Source organism: Mastomys coucha, unplaced genomic scaffold, assembly GCF_008632895.1.
Source record: "Mastomys coucha isolate ucsf_1 unplaced genomic scaffold, UCSF_Mcou_1 pScaffold13, whole genome shotgun sequence".
Classification (NCBI taxonomy): Eukaryota; Metazoa; Chordata; class Mammalia; order Rodentia; family Muridae; genus Mastomys; species Mastomys coucha.
Window position 1 is genome coordinate 11,556,371 of NW_022196895.1, and position 20,307 is coordinate 11,576,677.

Consider the following 20,307-nt stretch of genomic DNA (forward strand, 5'->3'; position numbering starts at 1 on the left):
CTTAATCATCTCTCAAATTTTAAGATCAATTAAAGTTTCTGGCTTTTATTTTGTTTGCTTGTTTAACAGAATAAAAAATATTGTCTTCTGAAAAAATCTAGTTCCCTGTGTGTGTTGAAGTTACTCTCTTTGGTATTGTCTATTATAATGTCTAACACAAAACCAGAATCATAAGAATTTTTCTCCCCTAGGGAAGTGAAAATTACATATTGTCTACTGATACCAGATCACAGCTCAAATTTCTTGAAAAGCTTGACCAATTGGAGAAACAGAGGAAGGATTTAGAAGAAAGAGAGATGTTACTAAAGGCAGCCAAGGTAAAGCACTATGGTTTTCTAGGGATGTGGTCTGACCATGTAATGTGATCACAGTTGGCTTCATCGATTGACAGTGTTGCTTTTATTATATTATGTCTTTAAATTTCTCTTGAATTTCCTAAAATGAATTTACTAATAGGGTGTCTCACAACCAAGATGGTATGGTATGGTGTTTTCAGTTTTTTAATGAGTCACAATCTTTTGTCTCCTCCCTCATATTCTGGGGTACCTGATATCATTCCTATCCACCTGCCCCTACTCGTGGGTTAGAATATTATACAAATTTTAGACTTTTAAGACAATATTTGGTATGTACCAAGTTGAAGTTAACAAGAACATTTTTTAAAAGATAGGAGGATTATAGTAAAATTAGGAATAATTTGGAATATATGGAACAAACATAAATTCATACAAAAGGGGTTAGAGATGGGAAATAGCAGGGGAGACAGGTCGAGCAATAGACCTGTACTCTTCCTTTATGCTGTTTTGTAGGACTAGTAATACTTAGGTACCACATAATAGTTCATTGCCACTACAGTCGTATGCTTTGTACCTCCTGTCTTCTTCATAGACATAGTTGGAGCTTGCAAGAAATTGTGAAGGCTGGCCATCAAAGTCTTAGTTTTTTGTTTTGAAGACATTACTTTTAATTTCTCATATTCCTGAAAGATAATTTTTCTCTCAGCTACATACTAATATCTTTATTTTTGAAACAGAGTCTCATTGTGTAGCCCTGGCTTACCTAGTGGCTTACACTAGGTTGGCCTTGAACTCTTAGAGACTGGCATCCCTCTTCCTCCTGAGTGCTGATACTAAAGACATGCAGCATCAACACCCAGCCCAGCAACTGCTATTTTCTATTTTTAGTCTGTCCTGTGGTAAGACAGGGTCTATGTAGTATGTAGCTCAGGTTGCCTTTGAACTCACTGACCTGTTGCCATCTCTGAAGTGCGAGAATTTACAGAGGTCAGTCATGATGCTTGGCTCTAATTACTTCTTTGATTTATTGTGAAACAATTTATACAAATAGTATCAAAACTATACTTTTTTCCCCTTTTTAAAGAGTCCCTCATGTCTCTACATTCTTAAAAAAGATTTATTTATCTTTTGTATATGAGTGCACACTGTAGCTATCTTCAGATACACAAGAAGGAGGGCATCAGATCCCATTACAGATGGTTGTGATCCACCATGTGATTGCTGGGAATTGAACTAAGGACCTCTGGAAGAGTAGTCAGTGCTCTTAACCTCTGAGCCATCTACAGCCCATGTCCCCACATTTTCTTGCATTCGTTCCATCTCTACTCCTTCACACACACACACACACACACACACACACACACTCTTACTTTGGTTTGTCGGTATGTGTATAATCCCCTCTACCTTGGTTAAGAGGGATTTTTTTTTTGTATATTTACAGTTATGTAATTGTCTATACTAGACAATTCAGAGAACTTCTGTAGAACAGTCCTGAGAAATATTGGCCCACCACATTAAACAGTGTGTGTGTGTAAAAGGTTGTTGGCAGTGTAACACTGCTGCCCATTGCAAGAAATACCTGTTCAAATTTCATCAGCCATCTTACTTGTCTTTTTTCTTCATGTTCCATTTTTCTTTTCAGAAATAAGTATTTCATTCAGTGGTTTTATCCTGTAGGTGGGAAACATTTCCAAACTCGCACTTTGTTCCTTGTTGTGTCTTCATTACTCATTGAGCATATCCTACTTTTTGTCATTAAGATATTCTGGAGCCAAACTTTACTGTCCTTGCCTCTATCCTGGAATCAGCCACTTCTAGAGGAAATTCTGCTTCTTTTTACTTGAAGATGCTAGTCAGAAACCAGTAGTAGAACACATGGCTATGTTCATTGCTTAACATTGTCATTAAATATAGAATATACTAGTGGATAGCTTTCGGAAGTATTTGTATGACGTCTCTACATATACTCATGTACAAATATCTACAGTGTTTTCTGTATCTCTACATGTATTATAAAATCATGAATTCATATGGTTACCTCTAACTTTAATCCTGCACCTCATTTTTTATATTCATAACCTATCTACTATATAAAAACTTTCTTTTGCTTGCAAGATTTCTCTGGGAGTAAGAGCTCTTGCTGCCAGCCTGATGACCTGAGTTTGATCCGTGGGTCCTACATGTTGGTAGGAGAGAACTGACTCCCATAAGTTGTTCTCTGACTTGTACACTTACTTGTTCAATGGTCTTCATGTGTATACACATTCATTCCTTCCTTCATTCATTCATTCATAGTCTCTTCCTCTCTCCTCCAAATAATTGCAGAATTTTTTTCTTCTGGAGTCAGTTTGCTTCCATTATTATCCTTGGAATATTTCACTTATGTCCTCAATCAGTGTATGTATTTGATTAGTGAGATTAATATGTCACCAGCTCAGCTGATTGACTCCCTACTACTATTTACTTCATGCCCATTTTATTGACCACGCTCCTTGCCATTATATCCACTGGCCTATGTCTCACTGGGACATCTCAAACCACAAGGATGTGAGTGAGCATCATAGCATGGCCACTACTCTGTTGTCTCAGGGCCAGTACTGACAATTGTGCTGGGAAGGGCATGGAGATGGGACAGTAAGGTATTACTGTACAGTAAGGTATTACTATTACTTCTTGAGCTTGAAACATTATAAGCAAGAAATCATCTATTGTTACAAGACAGTTTACTGGTTCTTTATTTCTAATTACTATGCAATAAATAATGTTATAAACTATTGAATACTAGTCTAAATATTCTTGTACCGTTTATCTAGCCCACCACACGTCTTGTTGACTTACAAAATGGAATGCAAATCTATGTGTCATTGTTATTTTTGCTGTTCTAGGCTGCTGTCATCATTCTCTCCATAAGCCTCTGTTCATGGCAGTTGCTTGAGAGTAGTCTAGTCATTATGTGGTCTCTGCCTTCAGTTGTAGATCTGTGCAGTAAATACTCTGTATGCCTAGTTGAGCCCCTTCTAAAGGGCTGCTCCAGTGTACTCTCATCTTCTGCTCTGCAATAATAGTCTTCCTCCAATGGCTGATTGTTAAGACAACACTGGACCTCTTTTCTCTATCATATTTTCTATGTGCTTCAAACACATGGTCATCCTGTCATTTATCATGCTTGCTATAATTTGAAGTCTTTGCTGTTCACTATATCTTTTGTTAGACTGATCTTCCCTAATGTTTTGGTGTGATAATGTTTCCTGTTTCTTGTTATGCAGACTTCTACTCAAATGTCTAACCCACCACGTAGCAAAAGAAGATAACTACCACATTTCTCCTGATCATTTTTTATCCCATTTTGGTGTTTTATAGCATGTATAAGTATCAATATTATTTTATTAAGTGCAATAGCAGACCTAAAACTCTAATAAAAATATTGGACTGTGTTTCCTAGTGGTACTTTCAGAAATTACCCTTTTCTGAGAGATTTGAAAGGCTAGGTGAGTTCTTGATTTTAATAGTAGTTAAAATACCATATGCTTTTCCAAAAGGGCTTTACCTAAGGTTGCTGAAGTGTTGTTTGTTTTCATTCATTTGAGCGCAAACTCCTTTTCCTTCTCTTATGTTCTGTCCAGTTTTCATCTTGCCATGTTCCAGCATGAACCATGTCATGCCTTGACTAGACCTGACTGACACTGTTAGCATCATTCTCAGTATGTGTTTCCTCCAGGCTAGAACTGCAGCAGCCGGCCAGATGACGAGAAGGAGGGGGAGAGGGCTGGAGTGCAGCTAGACTAGATCGAGGCATTGCCCCTGGAGCTAGGGTTTTCAATCACAGGAGAAATCATCATTTATTAAATATTTAACAGCAATGCTCATGTTTAGATGATTTCTATTAAATTTTTCTTTTCCTTTGACAGAGCCGCTCCAATAAAGAAGATCCAGAGCAGCTGAGATTAAAACAGAAAGCCAAAGAGGTAGGACTTTCAAGTTACTGTTCTGGTCTTTGTGTTTGAGGGAAGGTTGGCAGCCTCACTCTTGGCAATTAGGTCAGGGTTTATTTTACTGTTGCATACCATTTGCAAAAGCCTTGGGGAAGGACAGGAACTGCTGAAGGCAAGGGCAGTACTTCAAATGAGGTCAGTGAGCTATGTGCTCTCCTTTTAAAATTTATTTTCAAGGCTTATGCCTTTCTGGAAATGGCTCTTTGTAAACTGCAACCATATACTTGGAGGAATATAGTGTGGGATTAAAAGAAAGAAAAAAGAAACTTTTGAGATTTAGCATCTGGGACTGTACAATAGGCTACATTTTTCCAGGGTAATTGTTCGTTTTGTAAATCTGATACTGCTTATAATTCTTTGGCTGGGAGGCGGTACTGGGATTTAGTTTTAAATGGAAAATGCCTCTGGCTTTTAATTTTCTGGGCCCAGCAGTTTTCTGTTCTGGAATGGAGCCCTTGTTTCACACAGTTCATGTTTAGCTGCAGGGGTTTTAGTTTATAGCTTAGACTGGTTAAGCTTTTACTCCCAGAGGCCTCTGCATAGCAACTGTAGAAATCAACAAATAAGTTCATTTATGTCTGCAGCCTCCTCTCAGTAGCTGACTTTTTACATTTCCCAATATCCATTTCCTGACTTCTCTAGCCTCAGAGAAAAAAGCTCCACTAATTGGAGCTTATTTTAATTGAGCCTTAATATTGGATCTCACTGGAGTTGCCCCCAGAGCTACTGAGAACTGAGTGAAATGAAAGTACCTAAGGTTGAAAGGGTGTGTGTGTGTGTGTGTGTGTGTGTGTGTGTGTGTGTGTGTGAAAATTTTCACTTGACCTACAGATTCTTTTCCCTCCTGAATAAATCATCAAGCCTGTTCACATTCCTTCTTAAGGATCTGACAGCAGATGATAATAAAGACAATTGAGGTGTGAGATGTGTGATATGGAGCTGAAGAAATTGGTTTCTATAGTTACTTGACTGATTTCATGCAATTTTTAAGGATCTTTGTGCTAAATGCGAGTGATTTCCTGAGCAACCTTTTTCTTAACTGTGCCTCTTGAACTATGAAATTTGTTGTCCTCGGCATTACAGCACTTGGCACCTGGGTGCCAGCAGCAGCAGGTTATTTATTAATGTTCCAAGGCCCTTATTGTTTGGATTAATGTGGAAGCTGAGGCAAAACACATGTAAATTAGAAGATTCTTCTTAGAATCAATGTGTTGTATTTTCTGTAGCATAGAGAAAGAAAATACATGAACTCTGGGTAAAGGGGTAATAATGATTAGGGCAGGAAAAGAAGAACGTTAATGTGGTGGAGCCAGAGTCACTTTAAGCAAATTGTTTCTTATTTTAAATTCCTTCCAGTGGAACTGTATCTAACACTTAGTCTGAGAACCATGTCTACCATTCTTTCTAAGCAAACCTAAATAAGTGATAGATATGTGTAACCATGCCACTTGTCATTGCTCTGAGCCCTGGGTAGCTCTTCTTGAATACTTCTATCTTGGAAAGTTAATTATCTTACCCTGTGTGTTGTTGCTTCATAAACATGGCTATTTAGATTTTTTTTTTTTTCAGCTCTGAAAGAGATGGCTTTGTTTCATGAAGTCACTATGTAGACAGCAATCCTCAGACAGCGCTGTGGGGCAGGGTGCAATTTCTTTACTGAAGTGGAGAGCAGACCTGCTTCTAGTTCTTTCCTTTGTACTTCTATTTACTGTTTCTTTTTCAAGCAAGGCTAAAAGAAATATAATTTCCTTCCAGACTATTTTAAAGTCTTCTACAGTAAATCCACTGTGATCAAAAGGAATCAAATTTCTTGGTCTGGGTTGAAGAAGAGAGCCCTTCTGAAGTATTTATTTTTGCAAAGTTGTTGTTAGTTTGAAAGTTAAATATTTTCATTTTTGTCTTCCTTCTGTCCCTTTCAGAGTCATACACATGGGTATTTTGATTATAGAAATATTATCTCTACCTTACTCTGGAGTTGAAATATTCTCTTAGAAAGTAATTTATAAAGGTATGCACTTGTAGAAGCTGAAATACTGTGGTTTGTTATTTTGGTATTAACTAGAAAGTTTTCTTGACTTAATTGGAAGATTAGTGCTGTTTTGTAGTGGTTGTTCTATTAGAACAGCTTTGTTTCCCTTTACAAACTGGTCACTGGAAATGGACTAATGACAGCATTATAAATGCGGAATTACAAAAGAACTGCTTGAAGAAGTTGTAGGCTTTGTTTAGGCTTGGAGATGTGTCAGCTAGGGTGCTTTTCATGTTTCAGATCATGCCTAAATCTAGACTTTGAATGATACTGATAGTTCTCGTAGAGTTTTCCTTTTTTTTTTTTTCTAAAATAGTTTTGAAACTTCATATTTTTATGTTTAGTTTCTATGACAATCTGTTAAATTGGCAAGTTTTTATGAAGGTATCCTGTGATTGCTTTTTTTCTTGTATTGACTTCTTCAAATGCTGTTCTCATCTGGCTGCCTTTGGGTTTGCCTTCAGCCCAGGCTCAGCACAGTGCAATGGCTCCTGCTACATACTGTTGGCATTGACCCGACAGGTTATCCATTTAGAAACCTTACTGCTGTCTAGCAGAATGTCTGGGGCCATCTGTGTAATTCAGACACTTTTATCTTAAACTTGAAGGGTATCTTTTCAGTTTTCTGCGTGTAGTGTTTTTTTGTTTGTCCATTTGTTTTGCTTTGTTTTAGATTGTTATTGTTTCTCTAAAAACAACTTTCACTGATGCAATTTAGAAATTAATAGATAATTTTTCTAAAATGTGAATAGTGGCATGTTCCCATTTTACCCTTGATTTGTGAATCTTTAAAGTACATTACTAATTGTCAGATTCTAATTCCAAATAAGCAGGCTTAGTACAGCTGCAGACCTGTCTGAAATGTGTGTTGTTTGTCATAGACTAACATCTATCTTGTCTGAAATGTGTGTTGTTTGTTATAAATTAACATCTATCTTGCCCTTAGTGGTTTCCCTTAGTACATCACTCCAAATTCTGCAGGGCAAGTCATCTGACCTTAAAGTTTAAGCATCCTGATTTCTTAAAGAGTTTTTAAAATATATTTTATGACCCGTATAACCATTTGGATTTCTTTTTTCTCCTTTGAGAAATGTGAGTTCTGTGGATCTGTGCAGAGTGAAACAAAAACTCATTCATTTTCTTTTTAACACTTGAAGGCATTCTCAGTTTCATTTTATATCAGACAATAAAGGGGGGAAAGGACTATAATCATGTATTGACTTTGCATAGCAACCTATGGGGAAGTGATTAAAATGTATGACAAATTAGAAACGTGTACTCTGAAATAAGATTGTTTTTCTAAATAGATTATGAAACTGAAAACTCAGGGCACAACTTTCCATAGACTGCTATTATATAATTAATAGAGTACTGCATATAAGGCCTCATTTATGAATAGAAAGTATATTTTGAAAAAGACCATTTTGGTCTTTTGCTGTTGTTACTTTTTTTTCTTTTTTTCTTTTTTCTTTCTTTCTTTTTTTCTTTTGGAGACTGAGTTTCATTATTTAGCTCTGACTACCTTGGTATACTTTGTATAAACTAGGCAGACTTAGAATTCATAGAGATCCTTCTGTCTCTGCCTCCCAAATTCTGGTTAAAGGTGTATATCGCTACACCTGAGAGGACATTTTGTTCTATTTGTTTTGTTCTATTTGTTTGTTTGAGACAGAGTCTCCTTATGTAGCCCTGGAACTTTCTGTGTAGACCTGTTTGTTCTGGCCTCAAGCCTACACAGACCCACCTGCTTCTGCCTCCTAAGTGCTGGAATTAAAGGAGTGCACCATTGTGTGCAGCAAATCTGAATGATTCTTACATCTTACCAAGTTTAGCTGCTAGCCTGAGGTACATCAGCCCCAGCCTTCAATAGATCACATGCTCTCTGTGCCCACCCCGAGTAAATGCTCCCAGATTTACAATCTTCTATGACACTAGTCTCTCCTTAATTACTACTAATATCTCAGTTGCTACTAGCCAACATCAGTTGTTCTAGTACAGCAAAGGTTTCACTTCAGTAGTGCTGGTCTCTTGTTAATCATGACTGATTCTTCAGCCCCAGTTGACTAGAACCACAGATTAAATTCTGAACATCACATAAATGATCTCGGCAATATCTTTGCTTCCCTCTGAAACTTTCTTCACAAGCCAGATCTCCATCATCTTCATTGCTTTCTGTGTCTTCAAAGCTCCCACAACAGCCCATTAAGCTGTGAGTTTTCATGGCTTTTCCAGCCAAAAATTCCAAAGTCCTTCCACAATCTTCCCTAAAACACATGGCCAGATCTGTCATGACCTGGTACCAATTCTGTGATTAAGACCATGACCATAGCAGCAGCCCTGGAAAGAAAGGGTTTACTTACTGGAATTCAGGAGTCACCCCACAAACCACCCAAACCCCAAACTCAGTCACACACACCCTAAGACTGATCAATCAGAGCCGTAGCTCGGAATTCAGGGTCTGAAACTATGACCCCGAACATTTTTACGTGTCAATGTATAAAGGCTAAAACGACAAAACCATAATGAGTTCATATATCGGTGCTGGAAGTGCTGCCCAGCAGTCAGCTCTGACTCAAGCCATTTTAGACTGTTAATTTTAACAGTTCATATTGACCTTTAATTTAATAGGTTCTATGTAAAGCTTTGTAGAATTTCTTAAAATTAACAAACCTGTGGTTTAACCTGCTCTGAGTCAAATTACTTTTCAGTGACAATGACTGGCAGGCATACTACAGTAACAATATGAAATAGCTGGCAGGCATGGAACAAAATGTCTTCAGCTATGCTAGAAGGCAGGCATCAACACTTGTATTCCCAACCACAGTCCATGTGAAGGGAATTTGAGATAAGAATTCAAAGCCAAAAATTGAATGTTGGAACTGAAGCAAAGGATATGGAAGATCACTATATACTGACTTGTTCAGAGCCTGCTTTTTTTTTATAGCCACCAGGCTTAGTACCAGCAGCCCAGGTGGCACCACTAATAGTGTGAGTTGGGCCCACCACATCAATTATCAATTGAGGAAATGCACCACAGACCAGTCTGGTGGAGGCTTGTTCTCAGCTGAGTTTTTTCCTTCCAAGATGATTCCAGCTTGTGTCAAATTGACATAAAACTAGCCTTTGATATTCTTAAATGTGTCTGTCACAGATCAGAAGATTTTAATTTCAATGAAGACCAGTTTGTCAGTGCTTTTGTGAATAGATATGTCACATCTAAGAAGTCTTTGCTAGATTCCCAACTCATGAAGATTTTCTTTTGTTCTTTTTATACAAGTTTATGTTTCTACACCTTGAGTTAATTTTTGTATAACATTTGCCGTTTAGGTACAGATTGGATGTTTTTAAACCTTATTTTACACATGGATGTTCACTTTCTCCTCCACTTCTTCCTTTCTCCCTTCTCTTTTCCTCCTTCCCTCCTTTTCTTCTTCCCTCCCTCCCTCTCTTTTTCTCTCCCTCCATTCCTTCTTTCCTTCCTTCCTTTTTTGTTTTTCAAGTTAGACTTTCTCTGTGTATCCCTGGTTGCCCTGGAACTCACTATAAATCATGGTAGCCTTGGACTGAGAGATCCACCCACCTGTGCCGCCTAAGTTCTATAATTCAAAATGTGAACTACCACTGCTCTTTTTTTTTCCTCCCTTTCCATTTTTTTCAATATACATAATGCTAGACATTTAGGTGGTAAAGACAGATTTTGTGTGTGTGGTAGAAAAGAAGCAGTTTATTTTAAAAGTTGGGGACAAGTACTTCCAAAGTGGAAGTAGATTAGTTAGCTGGGTAGGCAGAGGCTCAGTGTTGACACAGGAGTTCTGATCATTTTTGGTCCTTTAACCAGCCCTCACATTCTAGGGTGATAGATCCTTGAGTCAATTTGCAAAAATCCCTTTGATGTACAAGGCAGGGGAGTTGGGTTCTAGGTATTAAGCCCAAAGATTCACACATACTAGATAGGTGCTCTGCTGTTAAGCTATATCCTTTATCTTTTAAAATCTTTATCAAGTACAATTTATTAATTCATGAACAGTCATCTCTTAATTTGTTTTTCTTGCATGATATTTTGTGGCTTGAAGCATACAAATAGCTGTACTTAATTTATTCCTCAGTATTTCATTTCAAAGTATTTGGTTCCACCTGTCCCTTACTAATATTTGGTAGAGGATTATTATTGTTTGTGACAACTTGTATCTTGAAGTTTTGCTAAATGCATTCATTAAAACTAGAGTGATTTTTTTTGTGTGTGTGTCTTACATTTACTTGTATATGACGTGTGTGTGTGTATGTGTGTGTACTCTCAGCACATATAAATGTGAAGATTAGAAGACAACTTGGAAGCTGGTTCTTTTCTACCTTGTGGGTCCTAAGGATCAAATCTCAGGTCATCAGGTTCATTAGCAAGCATCTCACTCACCCATCTAGGCCATTTTGCCTACCAGCCATGATTGGGAGAGAGGGTGGTGGTGGTGGTGATGCTTTTCATTGATAATTTAGCTTTTCTGCATATATAATCATGTTGTTCTCTTGAATTTTTTCCTGAGCTTCATGTTGTCATCATCTTCAACTACAGATGCCAAATCTGTATTAATGCCCAGAGCTTTCTTTTGTTCTAGTTATGTCTGATTTCTTTGCTTTGTGCTAGTTAAACAGCATTGGTTTTGAGAATGTGTTTTAACTAAAAAACCAATTAAAACTATGGCCAGTTTTTCAGATGTTTTTGTTTGTTTTGTTTTGTTTTGGAAATTTTTCTAAAACGTGTGAAAGAAGAGCTATTTATTTACATGGTCAATTTAAAAACCTTCCTTGCAAGGTGTGGGAGGGGGCCCTTATTTGGTAAGACTTATCTTGAAGATACCATATATCTATAGGGAAGGCCTTTAAAATATGTTTTTATTTGATTTGTGCTGTAGGGTAGAGTAATGAGAACCAGTTTTTTTTGTTACGTAGAAGTTCTGGATTGTGGCAGCATCAGACTCTTGACTATAGTTTTTTATTAAAAAGGCCAGCAGCAACAAAAGATTTTATAACTTCTGAAAACCCTTATCTAACAATTTATTTATAAGAAAGCCTACAGCTTAAAAGGATTTCTACTCTATAAATTTTAGTGCAAATAGAATATTTCCTAGTTTACTTACTTTGATTACTGGTTTTCTAAATATATTTATGCTACTACATTTAAAAAAAAAAAAAACCAGCAAATAGCATATATCCAACAGGATTTTATTTTCACAGCTCTGAAAACTAGGTGATCTAACGTGAAGATGAGAGCTGGTGTGTGTGTGTGATGGTCCCTGTGCTGTGCTCTTGGCCTTATCCTTGGTGCACCATGTTTGAACCTTGGTTACTGTTTTGCTTCCTAAGAATATCCCTAGTGTAACTTTTTCTTAGTGGACTGACTGTCTTGATCCTGTTGGCTGTGACTATCATTCAGGCTCAACAACTATTTTTTTGCCTTACACAGCAATAGGATTTCATAAGAATTGAATGTTCTTTTTCTCTTCTAGAAAAGCTGAAGGGCTTATGCAGTAATATTTTATTTTTATTTTGTCTTTATAAAAATACATCACTGTTTCCACACATAATCACTTTGAAATCCTTTTTCAATAAGATCTCTTTTGTGAATACCTTCTGTATTGTCCTAAGACTGAAAAATTGTGCCTTGTAGTTTTAGCCATTCCAGACTGATGTATATCACTCAAGATTTTTACCATGGAGATAAATACAAAATAAGCCCACAAATCTTTTTTGCAAATGTTTTTATAAAGAACATTGATTAATGCTTTTACCATGCCTTTGGTGACTTCATGAAACTGCCCTACTCTCTTATACTCTCACTGTGCAATGTTTTTTTCTTTTGAGTTATCAGTGAATACCCTTTTATGCTCTGTAATGTTCAAACACTCTGCTGCTTTCCTTTTAATCAAAAAAGGATGACTGTAGCTTGACCAATCTTCTTCTAACTTGCTGTAATTTTTTCTGCAGGCATGTCTCCCTGTTTAAACTGGGAGGAACTTTTGCATTAGAGGCCTTTTATTTTTTTCTTCGGTCTGTACTTCCCTTTCCCTGAGCTCTGTTTCTTCTGCAAGAAGACTAAGGACTAGGAGCTAGTGGAGTCATGACTTCAGGAATATGCCTTGGGCTTGGAGGGAGTCAATATTTATTTTAGTCGATAATTTTATTTGGGAATAAATACAGAAATTAGCTTTGTGATCATTTTCTTTCTCTCTGAGCATCTGTATAAACACTGACTCTCCCTCCTTACCCCCATCTTCTAGTTGCAACAGTTGGAGCTCGCCCAGATCCAATATAGAGATGCTAATCTCACAGCTCTTGCAGCTATTGGACCACGGAAGAAGAGATCACTAGAAGCAGGAAATGAGGTACTAATAATAGTGTTTGTGTTGTTGGGTTTTGTTATTGTTATTGTTTTCTTTTTATGTCAAAAACATAAGCCGAAAAGAGAACAAAGGCAAGAGGCATGGAAATCATCTATCTTGTACTACATGATACTAAACTTTCTTTTTTTCTGCTTTGCAGAACTTTTTTATATAAATTCTAAATATTTTTATAAAATCTATTTTGCCAGTTTTTTTAACATGTGTTTTTTCAACTCTATTTTTAATTATGTAATTATTTTTAGTCTCTATTTCCAAGTATGCCGTTTCCATTTTAAAAAACCTGTATATTCTTTCTAACATTTGTGAATATTCCTTTTTAATGTATTGTGGGTGGGGAGGTGGGTATTGTATGTGGGTTTGGGCATGTAAATACAGATGACTGTATTGGATAGAAGGTGTCAGATGCCCAGAAGCTTGAGTTATAGGTGTTTTTGAACCAGGTAACATAAGTGTTAGACATTGAACTTGGTTCTTCTGCAAGAGCTATATATACTTGAAGGACTGATCCGTCACACTCTAGGTCCCTTTCTGACATTTTTTATGTAATCTCCCTTTTGTTTATCTAAACCTATATTCTTTCCTAAGACTGCATTGACCCTCTTATTTCTGAGCACAAAATGTGTTTATATGGCTATCTTAGTTTGGGTTTCCATAGCTGTGGAGAGATACCACAAGGCAGCTCTTATAAAGGACAATATTTATTTGGGATTAGCTTACAGGTTCAGAGGTTCGGTCCCTTATCATCAAGGCAGGAAGCATGCAGTGTCCAGCCAGGCATGGTGCTAGTGAAGGAGCTGAGAGGTCTACACCTTGTTCCAAAGATAAACAAAAGACTGACATCCAGGAAGCTAGGAGGAAGGTCTCAAAGTCCACCCCCACGGTGACTTACCTACTCCACCATGACCACAACTCCTAATATTACCACTCCCTAAGCCAAGCATATTGAAACCACAATGAATTATTTATTATTATTTTTTCCTAAATTCTGTTTTAAATTTTTAATTATTTTGTACACATTTGTGTATATGAGTGGGATACGAACACTTGTTAAAATGCATGTAGGATGTCAGAGAACAGTGACAGGACTCAGGTCTCACCTTTGACTCTCTCAAGGCAGTGTCCCTCTTGGATCTGCTGCTGTTGTGCTTACTGCAGGTTATCTGGCTTGCAGGCTGCCAGGTGATATTCTGGAACATCTACACCTACACCTCGCATTCCCCTTCAGAATGCTGGGATTACAAACATGCACCATCATATCCTGAATTTTTTAAAACTTGTATACATGATAGCGCTATGTTTAAATGAATCATAAATCATAATTTATTTACCTACTTCTCCAATAAATGCTCAGGTCATTTTTCAGGTCTTTGCTTTCATTGCCTCTTAGGAGTTCCTTTTACTTAAACTGCTGTGTAAGTGAAATTCTAAAATTACAAGGTTAAAGAATAGCTAAAAAAATTTACCAGAAAAACGCAGACATATACAAAGTTAGAGACAGTTTTTCTTTTTCCCACTGAATTATGCTTTACAATTAATTAAAGAAACAGAAACCTTTCTATCATTTTCTTTTCTGTTTTTCTGTTCTTTATTCATATAAAATTTGCTTATTTGTTTGCTTTGCTTTACATTTGATAGCTTTATTTTTTTTGTAAAATCAGTCTTCCATTATTGTCTTTTAGGCTTATATTCTCTTTTATAATCTCTATCCCTTGATTCTTTTTGTTTTATTTTGAAACAGGTTCTCACTGTGTAGCCCAGCCTAACCTTGAACTTGGATCCTTCTGCCACAATTCTTCCTAAGTTCAGGCATTGTTGGCGTCATGGCTATGAGAGCCCTTTCTTAATTAGAATTACATTGTACTTTTTAGGTCTATATTTTTTATTTTTTCCTACCTTTTTTCATAGTGCTGGTTATTGAACCCACGGCTTTGTGCATTTATCCAGCATTCTTTTTGGCTCAGTAAAGTGAACTTCTCTGTTCCACCATGTTTTTCCTGTCCTGATGAGTTGACTTCTTTGAAACTGTGAGATTGCATGAACTTTTTCACTCATTAAAAAAAAGAAAAATGTGTTTTAGGTTTATTCCTAAATCTCTAAGAGTTTAAATATAGACTAGCCAGTGTACAACGGTCATCTAAGTGGAACTTGAAGTTGGGGGCTAGCCTTTCTTATATAGCAAAGTTGAGCCAGCTGGGGCTGTATAGTGAGACATTGTATCAAAGAGGAGGGAAAGTTGTTAATGTGCCTTAGTTTTAGTTCCTTGGTCCAAATAACTAGTTAACACCATTTACTCAGTAATTCTTACCTTGCTGATTTGAAATGCCACCTTTAACACAATTTTAAGTCAAATGCATTTATATTTGTATTAGTGTCATTTTTTACATACTGTTAACCTGTCCTAATAGAATTTGCTATGAATATGAAAATAATTTGTGTCTGCTGCATATGGTTATTAAGCTCATGAAATGAAACTAGTTAGCATTAGGGAGGAAATTCTCATCCTTTTAATGAACATGAATTTTAATATTTACTTTTGGCCATTGGCTATATTATTGGGCAATACAAAAATGCTGTTCTCATGACATATATCTTACTTATGTACTTAGTTATTATTGGTAGTTCTAGAGACTAAACTTAGAGTTTCACATAGTTTGTCAGATGGTACACCCTGGACCTGATATATAGCTACAGATATTTTAGTACCAAAACCTCTTAAAAACCATCTGGACCATTTTAAGTGTATAGATAGTGTTCATTGAATATATTCACGTTATTGAAAGATCTTACATACTTTATATATTTTGTAAGATTAAAACAAAATACTGATTCAACAATTTTCCATTTCTCCATTTCCTAAACTCCTTGTAAACCTCACTCAACTCTGCTTCTATAAATCTAACTCCTCAGATATCACACAGAAGTGTAATTTGATGGTATTTTTCTTTTCACTACTGGTTTGAGTTAGCATAATGTCTTCAATGTTTCCAATCCTAATATACTTAAAAGTATGATAAAGCTAGTACAGCAGAGAAATTATTTTCTACTCTCCTAGCACTGAACAACCCACTCCCCTTTGTTTTTGTTCATATATGTGTGAATCTGGGTAAAATATCTAGGAGAGCATGTCAAATCATCTAAGTATATGACTATGAACAGACCTTTTTAGCATTCTTTTCCTTTCGTGTCTAAAATATTATAAGGCTTTCCACCCACTTAGTAACTATTTAATATTGTAACTCACATAAGTATTGTTTAAGTTCCTGACCTACTTTTCTATTGTAGTGACATTATATGGCAGAGTCTATAAAATGTTTTCCTAGTGAGAACTCACTATAGCACGTGGGTTAATAAGTAGGTAGATATACAGTACAGGTCTGAGCTTTTTTTTTTTTCTTTTATTTTCGAGACAGGGTTTCTCTGTATAGCCCTGGCTGTCCTGGAACTCACTCTGTAGACCAGGCTGGCCTCGAACTCCCAAGTGTTCCCCCTGCCTCTGCCTCCCAAGTGCTGGGATCAAAGGCGTGCACCACCACCGCCCAGCCTGAGCTTGATTCTTAACTATCAAGCTTTTAAATTTGGACAAGTCCTTTAAGCCTCATTCTAAATTATTCCAGTAGGTTGGAAAGATATAACACTTGCCTTGTAATACTTTATGGATTAATTTTATGTAAATTCTGGTATCAAGTAAGTGCTTAATACTTTATCTTTGTCATCACTGTAGAAATACTATAGTTTTAGCTCAAATGACCCTGAGAAAGGCCAGGGTTTCTTCTCAACTTTCCTAATGTTAGAACCCTTTAATATAGTTCTTCCTGTTATAGTGACCCCCAACCATAAAGTTATTTTGTTGCTACTTCAGTGCTATAATTTTGCTACTGCTATAAATCATAATATAAATATCTGATATGTGGCCCTTGTGAGAGGTGCATTCTGTCCCCAACAGTGTCACAAATCACAGGTTGAGAACCGTTGCTCTAGGCCTTTCAGTTTAGTCTAATTTGAATTTGTCACAGATGTTAAGGATATTAAATCTTGTTTTATTATAAAATTTATTTTTAAATTTACTTAATTTGTATATGCCATAGACCAAGCTGAGGAGCTTGGAGAGGGATTCTGAAGACGGGAATATTTGGAACCAGTGAAAAAACAACTTGAAGTCAATTGTGGGGCACAAACTGACAGCCTGTGTTCTGCTTGAGAAAGCTTTCTCTGGAGATCTCCAGACAGCTTATTCAGATAGCTCAGCTCTCACAGACCAAAGCCCAGTCTTCTATTTACATATCAGTTCAGTCATTTAGTTCAGATTTCCTTTTGGTTATCTCACAAATCAGCATTCCAAGACCCCAACAAATCAGCATTCCAAGACCCCAACCCCTTGTTTCTTAGAAGAGACAGCAATCACGTTATTTTTAACATTGCAAATGAATTCAGAGATCTGCTTGCCTTTGTAAACACAGACCATCTGCTAGTTGGGTGGGATCTGGCTCTGACATCACCACTCCCCAAATCTCTTTATTCCCTTTCTTAACATCTTTCTGACGAGCTGATTTGTAGTGCAGCTGCCTTTGTTCTTTTAGGTCCGTGAAGCCCCTCATATACTTCATATTGCATCCTTATATTTTGCATAGTTGAGAAGTTATGTATTTTTGAACACATGTTCACAGGGTTCTTTCCCACAGCCTTAAGGGCTATCCTGAAGATCACAGTGTTTACCATTCTTGCTAAGGACATAGACAAACCCTTGCCTCCCAGACTCGTGCTGTCTCTGATTATCCTGGAGTCATTAACTTTGGCAGAGAGGACATTTCTCAGAAGGAGGAACATAAAGTAAAATATACAAACAAGCCTATGCCCCTTATGGAGGCCCATAGCCTACTGGCTCTGTTCTGGGGATTGCTACCATGTCACGCCATCCCTTTCATGGACATGCAGGACTCAGCATGTCTGTGTATGCATGTGCACATGATATAGCATGCCTTTGGAGATCGGAGTACAGCTTTCTAGAATTGGCCCTTTCCCTCTTCCTATACACAGAATCTCAGGATGAATTCAGGTCTCTAGGTTTGTGTGGCAAGCATCCGTAACCATGAAGCCACCTCACCAGACCCAATAGAGTTTTACATGTTTTGCCTTCCTTATATATTATGTCTCAGGTGTTTGGTAGGAAATGAATGTGCCTTTTATATTCCATTGTAAAATTTATTTTATGCAATTTGTCTGTTGGCTTAATTTTTCTGGGGAGACACAAATATCTGTCCACTCTAGCTAGGTACCACTGGCATACCAAAGTCCAGCTTGTTGAGACTATTGAGCTTTTTGGGGTTGCTTACACAGTACAAGTGAGGAGTTACTTACAGGAGTCCAGGAACAGCTGCATTGTTGCAAAGTTCATCCAATTATGGATGGCAACCTCCTACAAGTTGCATCATGAAGCCATGCTTTCTATTGGCCTTGCACTTTTATGTAAACAGTATCTCTTAAGATGTTGTACATGTGTGGGAGTTGGTAATAGCTGAAATTCCAGATGAGGGATTCATAATCCTCCTTAATCCCCTTTACTAGCTGTCACCTTCTTACTCTGTTTTAGTTATTATGGCAATGGGACAAAGTCCAAAATGGCAATATATCATACAGAGATAAAAACGACTGTGCAAACTATCAATATTAAAACGCAAAAAAAAAAAAAAAAAAAAAAAATCATCAAACTAATTTTTACTCTCAATATATTCTTTACCTTGGGTATAAACATTGAAATTTCTGCTTATATAGTGCTTTTTTAATTTTAGGAACTAAGACACAGGTTACTCCTGTTATTTCTTGGAATTTAAACTTAGGTGGTTGTCAGATTTTTAAGTAATGTTATCCTGAATTCAAAACATCCACTTCTTCAGTCAGCTGGTATTCTAGTAAAATTTTTATTCTGAAATTCAAGACTATTTTCTTTTTGCTGGTTTTTGCTACTGGTAATTGTCTTGTTTCTTTGCTATTGTTGTGAAGAAATGTGGCCAAGACAACTTTTAAAAGAAGGCATTTAATCAGAGACTCAGAGAAGTAGGTCTGTGACCATCATGATGGGCAACATGGTAGCACTGGAGCAGTGGCAGAGGACTTGTATGTGGAGACATCAACTGTGAGGCAGAAAGATGATGGGGGAAAGGAGGGAAAACGAGAGAACCTCACTGGGAATGGCAGGGATTCTTTTTTAAACCTCAAAGCCCACTCCCAGTGATACACTTCTTTCAACAAAGTGTTTTTTATAAAAAGCCAAGTATATGTTTTATAGAATGGTGATGTGGGAGGGGTGCCACAGTGGGCCCATGCTGAGGCATCACTTCCCTGTGAGGTACCAGTCATAAGACAGATATAGTGTAGAATAGTTTATTTAGGGTGTGGGAAGGGGAGTTGAGAAGGGAGTAGTTGGAAACTAGTCTTACATAATTCTCAGTACTAATAACAATTTAATTTATTCATCTTTCTGCCTCACAGTTGATGTCTCTCTCTCAGAGAGAGAGAGAGGAAGGGGTGGGGGAGAAGAGGAGAGGCCAGCCAGAAACATGTGGAAAGAAGGAGGAAAGATCTTAGAGGAGAGAGGGAGAGAAGGGAGTCAAAGAGAGAGTTGGGGGGCAGAGAAATTTGAGGAGGGGTCAAACAGACCCATTTATAGTAAGCTAGGCCTACCTGGCTGTTGCCAGATAGCTGCTGGGTGAAGCATAGGAGGGATGCCACCAGTCATACCTCCTAATCCTTCCCAACCAGTTCTACCAACTTGTGGACCCAGCATTCAAATATGTAAACTTATAGAGGTCCTTCTCATTTAAACTACCACAGTAATTTAAAGGCATTTTTCTTTTTAAAAATAGAAAACAGTAAAGAATTCTATTTTATGTTTATTTGGTATTATATATACTGGTTTTTTGGAAAGAACTCTATTTCATGTTCTTTTGGTATTGTATATACTGATTTTTTGGCCACTGCAATAACTTGAATAGTATCAGTCATAATGCTAAATCCATTTCTCTGACAAATAAGATAGGAATGATATATGAAATCATTTTGATATTCTGTTCTCTGGACCTTGTTTCTTTAAAGACGGGCACTGAATTAAGTTTGTAGAATATACATTTACTCTTAGAAATAGGGGTTTTCCTATAATTCTAGTTCTTGAGGTAGAAGGAAAAAAAAATGAGACTGTTTTGAATCTTTGCTTATGAATAAATTAAATTGTTATTAGTAGTTAGAATTATGTGAGTCTAGTTTGCAAAATGTATATAATACTTCCACAACTGAATTCTAATACACAGAGCAATGTGAAAATATTAGGTGTTGCTACTTTTCACTACAAATTAATACAGTCTTATTATTGGTACTTTTTAAATGTTCTGGGCCTTGAAAAGGAGTTATTTATTTTAATTTTAGACATTCTAAGTTCTTATTTTTAAGCTAACCATTCTTTAAATATTATCAACTTATAAAATATTATTATCAAGTGTCTTATTGCAAGTTCATAGGATATTGGGGAAAGAAGTTCAGATAGACCATTGAGAATTGATCTAGATAATGAGAAATGACTGCTGGCAAGTTTTTTTTTTTTTTTT

At 36.8% G+C, this 20,307-nt stretch overlaps 1 protein-coding gene across 1 annotated transcript in view; it reads left to right on the plus strand.

Moving 5' to 3' along the window:
- Positions 1 to 20,307, plus strand: part of Taf4b (TATA-box binding protein associated factor 4b) — a 115,466-nt gene that overhangs the window by 62,871 nt on the left and 32,288 nt on the right. The window contains exons 12-14 of the mRNA XM_031365034.1: positions 192 to 317; positions 4,205 to 4,261; positions 12,590 to 12,694. Of these exons, the coding sequence (XP_031220894.1) occupies positions 192 to 317; positions 4,205 to 4,261; positions 12,590 to 12,694 (288 nt within the window). The remainder of the gene's footprint in view (positions 1 to 191; positions 318 to 4,204; positions 4,262 to 12,589; positions 12,695 to 20,307) is intronic.